The sequence below is a fragment of the Vigna radiata genome, chromosome 5, assembly GCF_000741045.1.
Source record: "Vigna radiata var. radiata cultivar VC1973A chromosome 5, Vradiata_ver6, whole genome shotgun sequence".
Lineage (NCBI taxonomy): Eukaryota > Viridiplantae > Streptophyta > Magnoliopsida > Fabales > Fabaceae > Vigna > Vigna radiata.
The window spans coordinates 10,782,550-10,789,652 of NC_028355.1; the positions used below are offsets into that span (position 1 = coordinate 10,782,550).

General features: G+C 31.9%; 1 protein-coding gene across 3 annotated transcripts; it reads right to left on the reverse strand.

The window, feature by feature from the left end:
* Positions 1–2,311: 2,311 nt before the first annotated feature.
* On the reverse strand, positions 2,312–3,928 carry LOC106761589. 3 transcript variants are annotated; one of them, XM_022780601.1, is made up of 4 exons: positions 3,779–3,928; positions 3,283–3,478; positions 2,839–3,189; positions 2,312–2,764 (listed from the first exon to the last, which is right to left on the reverse strand). In XM_022780601.1, exons 2-4 carry the CDS (start codon positions 3,454–3,456, stop codon positions 2,552–2,554), a joined length of 738 nt encoding a protein of 245 aa, XP_022636322.1. In that variant the 5' UTR covers positions 3,457–3,478; positions 3,779–3,928; the 3' UTR covers positions 2,312–2,551. The 3 variants fall into 3 exon arrangements, with proteins under 3 accessions (XP_022636322.1, XP_022636321.1, XP_014500638.1); XM_022780600.1 differs by adding an exon at positions 3,564–3,601 and having other exon boundaries at positions 2,839–3,478; positions 3,779–3,880; XM_014645152.2 differs by having other exon boundaries at positions 2,839–3,478; positions 3,779–3,927.
* Between the last annotated feature and the right edge of the window lie 3,175 nt (positions 3,929–7,103).

The following is a 7,103-nucleotide window of genomic DNA, read 5'->3' on the forward strand; positions in this document are numbered from 1 at the left end:
AAGTCCTTTGAAGTTTTGTTGTTGTTCGCCACTATTGATGGCAATCCAGTCCCTGCAGTTTGTTGTTATTCGCTACTGCAGGCCCTTCATCTGTTTTTGCAGTTTGTTGTTGTTTGTTGTTGCAAGTCACCATCCATTTTTTTTATGCAAATCTCTCTCGTCCATTGATGTCCAAGTTGAAGTTCACCCTTGTCCATTGCTGTCCAAGTTGAAGTTCGCCCTCGTCCATTGTTGTCCAAGTTGAAGTTTCATTGTTCTAGTTCGCCTTCGTCCGTTGCTATCCAAGCTGGTTTATTGACTTTATCTCTGATTGAGTTTGTCTATTCCAAGCTTGGTTCATACAATCTTGTATGATCCAGCTTGATGGGAAGTGTTGTAATTTGAGATAATATCTTTATAATCTTCCTAATTAGAGAAAATAAATACATAATCTTTTATTTTATTTTATTTTTTCTAGATTTCCTAGTTTCCCTATTTTTCATTTTAGGAGAATTAGATTATTACAGATAGAAAGTATCAGAATGTATTTTTCATGATTCAGAATAATAAAATCAGTCCTATTTTTTATAGAAATTCAATATGAAACAAAGAATTGAGGTTGTCGATTGATAAACAAAAACAAATATTGCATAAAGTATTGAAAGAAACGTTAACCTCAACGATTCTCTATTACTACTCAATGGTCAACGTCTTCCTATTCCACTATTTACTGCTGTTGAGCTCCACAGTAGATAATGGTAGGGATGGCAAAAAAATCCACGCCCGCAGATATCCGCGGATAAAATCCGCAACGGATAGTTAGTATCCGCGAATATTTACTACCTGCTACCGTGGGTAGCAGATACTTTAATACCCACTTATAATCGGGTCGGATTCGGATACTACATTATTCGACCCGCGAATACCCGTTACCCGCTAAAAAAGTTGAAAATACATTTTTATCCTTCCTTATGTTATGTTTAAGAAGTTAGGTTTTAATTTTTATTAATTTGAATTTATGTTTTAACTTTTATTTACTTATCCATTGAATTTATTTGGATATATGTTTTAAGTATTATTTGTATTTTCTTTTGCAATTTAATTTGAATTTCATTTAAAAACTTAAAAAATATCCAACGGATATCCACGGGTTAAAAATATCCGTGGGTTGAAAACGGATATCCAACAGATATCCACAGTAGAAAAAAAATTTGCGAATTTTTTTTAGACGGATATCCGACGGGTAAAGAGTCGAATTTCGAATACAGTTTTATCTGGCGGATCGGGTTTGGGTATCATACTATCTGACCCGAACCCGACCCGTTGTCATCCCTAGATAATGGTAGTTAGAGAATGTAAGGTTTCGTTTCCGTTAAATTTAAATGAAGTAAAAGACTTTTTTATTCACATACACTTGAAAGGGCAAGGGCTAAGGCTGATCCATGGATTAAAAAATTAGGAAAAAGTCTATGATTGGTGCATTTTAAATATTCTTTTAAACATAAATTCAAACACACCAATAAAATAATGACACATGTCCTATTATTAAAAGGTTATTAAAAAGAGTTATCAAAATATCATCATCCGGTCTAAGTAAATATTTCATTTGAATTATCAAAAGATAAACAATTAAGAATTATTTGTAATAATTCATGTTGACATTATGTAATTTGAAAAAAATATAAAATATGGACTCTTTAGTTAGTCTTTCTACCTATTACACGGATTTTTTTCCCTTAAGGCAGAAAACCTTTATGTTAAAAAGGAAGGAAACTCTGCACATTGAGAATAAGGAACAAATTCAGAATTTTAGAATAATGTTGTAGACATTTTCACATATATACATTTGATCAGTAGATATTTTCACAATATATACATTAGTAGATATTTTCACAATATATACATTTGATTATATTTTTTTTTTCACTTTTTTATATATCATATCGTTTATATTTAAAATAACAAAAATTCGGATCCGATGATTCAGTTGAATTTTCTCTTTTAGATTAATTTCTTGACAAAATTTAGAAAAAAAAGAAAAAAAAGCAAATTAACTTCTTTATAAATATAAAATTAATTTAAGTAAAAATTAAAAATAAATTTAAAAAAGTTTTTTCATAAATTAATTCTTGTATATACTAATTTTAATTTTATAAAAAAAATTGTTTTAGTTTTCCAGTATTCTCTTTTAAAATTTTAGGTAGAAGTTCAAGTAAACATATCGATTTATCTGCTATAATTTATTGCAATTCCGCCTACAAAAACAGGTGTTAAAAGGGTCTTTCTATAACTCCAAATGTATGTCAGATAAAGATAGATATCATCCAAAGTGTTGAGATTTTAAGATGGTTATTGATATTATTGAACAAAGGGGAAAAGAGTGTAGAAAATCTCCAGAATAAGATTAACTTGTATGATACATAAAATCTATAAAAAAACCACATAGTTTCTTAATCTAAAGGAGCCAGATTTGAAGTCCAGGCTCACATATCATCATACAGTCATAAACGTTTTTTAAGAGAAAAAGAAAATGCTCAAGTTTTGAAAATTGCAAGTGAAGTGAAATTGGCTCTTAATCTGTCTTCTTTTCTGGAAATTGGGATTTGTTGTGAACCACAGATCGCTTGTCCTCTGCTGACTTAGCAAAGATCTCTCCTTTGTCTTCGAAATACCTCTCAAAAGCTCTTGGAAGGAAGCAAGGAACCAAGAACACGAATAGATTGATTGAGAAATAAACCAGATTTGCCACTGCCAGAAACTTCCCGAAGATATGCCACGCCATGTCCTGCAACACTTGAAACTCGTTCATTTCACACACATTATAGGACCAGTTATCATAATTTTGGTGCAAGAAAATACCTGAAAACTGGCATTGACAGGCAAAGTCTTGTTGAGCCAGACATCATGAATCCAATCAATATCCACAAAGATCCTCCTGATTGTGTAGAGCATGGGAACCATGGCCCTCACAGGTGGTGAAAACAAAGACAAGCCTCCGATGATGTTCTCACTCAATATCTGAAAGGACAACAAGAACAAGTGAGGGGTGGCTGAACGCACAGCATGCTCATCCCCTCTCGCAAACCCTCCAAGCACATAAGCCAGTGGCAAGAACAACCCCACAGTGGTTCCAACAACCACATACATTCGGAACATTCTGCTCCCTTTGAAGAGCTCAGTCCCCGACCCAGATGAACCTGATGATGACGACTTTGATGGAAAGGCAAAATATGAGAGTGCCAAGATGTAAGCAGAGGCAAGTACAGGGAAAACTAGGTCAAGGAGTGGGATAAGACCACTTGCCGAGAACACCAAAATGAAGGCCACAAGCTGAAGCTCTATCATGCGTAGCGAACCCATCATGCCACCATGTGAACCCTCTTCTGCTCGCCGTTTAGACTTTATGCCTGCTGAAGACACCCTTTCTTCTCCCGTTGCTGCTGGCGGACGAGACATTGCTAGAGACACACCAGACATTTTCTTCTTCTTTATTCACTTCCTATAGAAACAAAATTCAACAAAGACGTTACATAAACATGTGTAGCAACACGACAATGATCATAACCATAAGAAGAACAGTTAACCTCGTATATTCTTCTTTTTGCTGTTGATTTGACTTACTCTTCAATGAAAAGATTTATTAAAGAAGTGAAACTAACACATAAAACTGTATATCTATATATGTGTATGCTCTGTACAATGCTTGCATTCAATCAATCAAGATATATAAAATTTAAAGTGGTTGGTGGGTGTTTAGATAACAGAGAAAAAGAGAAATATATTAGATAGATACACTTACAAGAAGGGTGGTGAAGGAGAGAAAGAGAGAAAGAGAAAATGGTGTAAGAAGAGAGAAGTAGAAATTTTGGTGGAAAATGATGAAGCGTTGCCGTAGGCGATGAAAGAGACGAAGGAAAGGATGAGTTTATGATCCTAATTTGGTGCAAAGAGAGATAAAGAAGCATGCCACGCGAATGCAGCATGCACGACACTTGTTCCTCTGTTAGCTTATCACTCTCCATTCATCTACACGTGTTACATTCTACTTATATTCTTCTTTCCCTTTTCTTCCTTCTTTCTTATCCTTTCACTTTCAAACAATGACGCTTCATAACAAAATTTTATTGTTAGCTATTTTCTTCTTAAGAATCTTTTTTTTTCGTAGTTTTTACGTGTTTATGAATATAATAAATGTTTGGTTTTTATGATTTTGTATCACAAATAGTTTTTAATTTGTTTGATTGTTTTATTATTAGATAAACATTTTTTTGTGGTGCCAAAACACTAATATAACTACTAACTTAAATAGAAGTAATAATACTAATTATAATAGCCAAAAGTATAGTATTTATTTATTATGTTGGCATGCTATTGACATTTTTTACTACTTTGGTATTATTTTAGTATTAATTTAATTTTAGGTTCATCAATACTAGCGTCGGTTACTTGTGCGACGACGATCACAGTGAAATCTAAATCTATTTCATGTTCTTTGTTAACCTAACATTACAAACCACTAAACCAATAGTTTTCAGGATTTTTGGACATAATGTCATGGAATTTGATGAATTTTTCTATTGACATTCATTGAAACTGAGTTACTATATGGTTAGGAGAATGAAAGAAAAAGAGAATTAAAAAAGAAAATAATGTATTAGTTTGTTTTTACTTTGTAAAAATTGGAAAATAGAATAAACTTTAAAAGAGGGATTAAATAGAGTTTTAAAACTTTTAACAAATAAGTGTTTAATTTTTTTTGTTTATATAAGTTAAACTGTCTCTAATAAATATTAAACATTTAAGTTTTTAAAGACAGTTTAAGAAAGATTTTAGGAAAGAAAAATATCAAGACAAATTTATTTTCTATACTAGTTCACTCTAAAAGAGTTCCCACCTAGTTCTCCCTTAACACACTTAATGAATTTCATATATCTTTAAAAGATTATAACGAGTTTTACCACTCATGGTTTACAAACTATTCAACCTGGATAGACGAGTTTACCAACTCGTGGTTCAACTTCTTGACTAGATCGTTTAACTCAACTAAACTAAATAACTAAGTGTTTTGATTCAATATACAAACACAACAAAAGTGCTTTTTTAAAAACAAATATAGATTTAAAGCTCTCAAAGAGAGGATAATTTCAATACAAAGAAATCTCAAGACATGTAAAACTTTTTTTTACAAAGAAAGCGTTAGACAATGAAAGCTTAGATAGAAAGTAACAACACAAGATTCAAAGAGATATTATTGTTGTCTTCTCTTCATCTAGTCTTCTTTATATAGCCTCCTTCAAGAAAGATTCATTACCTAGGGAGTTAACTTCGGTGAAGGTAGGAAGCTTTTTATCAATGAAGTCAGGTGCTAGGTTGCGTCTTGACAGAGCAATAATGCTTTTAGCAAAGATGTGGTGTGTACGACTTGTTCAGGGAAAAATGTTAAGATAAGATCGCTTAAAGTGAATAAACTATCTAATCTCTCAAAGTTTTGAAGTTTAACAGAATATCATTTATAGATGTATAGCAGCTGGACAATGTTCACATGAGAGCATTCTTGCTAAACATTTATAAAACAAATCATGATGTGACATGTATAAAAGAATAAACAACATTTTGTCAAAAGCGTATTTAGTGAAAGAAGGAATAAACGCTATATCTTGTCAATTATCATTACTTGAAAAAGCTCAGACTTGCACTAAACGCTTATTATACGAAACATGCTTCAACATTATATCAATGTATAGATTATTAAATGCATGTACATATTGTACCTTGTTTGTTTTTTCCCTCTTTATCTGTGCAGATATTATCAATACCAAGATATACTCAAAAACACTACACGAGGATCAGAAAGACGTTGTGAGAGAAGAAGACATTCTTGGAATTTGTCCTAAAGCTTTTATGTACCATAATCATACAAGCTTTAACTGCGAAAACAATGTTGCTTTTCCCATGGCATAGAAAAGTACATATCTTCGTACGAAAAGCCACCTAATATAAACAAAGTCAACTATCTCTAACTAACAGTTATCTCTTGAAGAAAGTTATAAAAGGAGGACTTGCACAAGAATACAAGATCTTTTGCTATCATTGTAATGTTACACTATTATTCTCTCACAAACTTACATTGTCTAACTCTATTCATAGAACAAAAGAAAGAATTTCACAAGTTCTCAAATTTCCTTGTCTTATTTAATCGTCAAACTGAGAGTTATGAGAATCTATACTTGTAAACCAACGCTGATTATGTTTGGAAAATCTAAAGAGAATTAAAACACTTGTATCTATTAGCATAAAAATAAAGCTTAAGAAGTTTTGATGATGTCTCGAAGTCAAATCTCAAGTGCTAAAGTTGCAAGAAGACCTTCATGAATACTTGTTTTGTGTTAAAGCTTTTGTAATTTAGTAGTTTCATTTATAGGGTGTTATTTATCCTTGATTCCATGTATTTTGTGCTTTAAAATTCATTTTGGAGTAAAAAAAACTCTACAATAATCGATTAACACTTAAGATAATCGGTTATCACAAATAGGTTTTGAAAGTTTTCTTAAAACTCATTTTGCCTCTAGAATAACCGATTAACAACTTATGATAATCAATTATCCATAATCGATTATCCATAATCTTGTCAATTATAGGAGTTTTCAAGCATGTTTTTGACCGTTGTGCATACATTAAACTCGTTAAATAGCTTACAACAACTTTTTGGAGGTATCCTTGAGTGAGATCTCTATATATTGGATTGAGACTCTCATTCTAAAATAACCTTAAACTTGGTTATTTTCTTTGCGATTGTAGCAATTTGTTAATTCTCTTTTGAGATTAATAACTAGATGTAGGATCTTTGTGATCTGAACCACTATGAAAATCAACTGTGTAATTTTATCTCTCCCTTACTCTCTTATTTTTTTTTAAATCGTTAAGGAATTTAATTATAAGAGAAAATTATTAAAGGCACGATTTGCGATAAAAAACAATTCAACCCCCTCTTGGTTTGTTGTTCACGCTAACCATTCTATTGCACCGGTCTGACAATAGGTATCAAAGCTTGCTTTGATAGTAATTCAAAATGATGGGGCAACATCAAACCTTTGTTAAGGGTGCCTCTATAAACAAACCTCCAT

Coding starts and splice junctions, on each gene's coding strand:
- LOC106761589 (XM_014645152.2), bottom strand. CDS start 3,456: ATGTCTGGTGTGTCTCTAGCAATGTCTCGTCCGCCAGCAGCAACGGGA. Junction 2,765..2,838: donor CTGTCAATGCCAGTTTTCAG/GTATTTTCTTGC, acceptor CAAGTGTTGCAG/GACATGGCGTGGCATATCTT.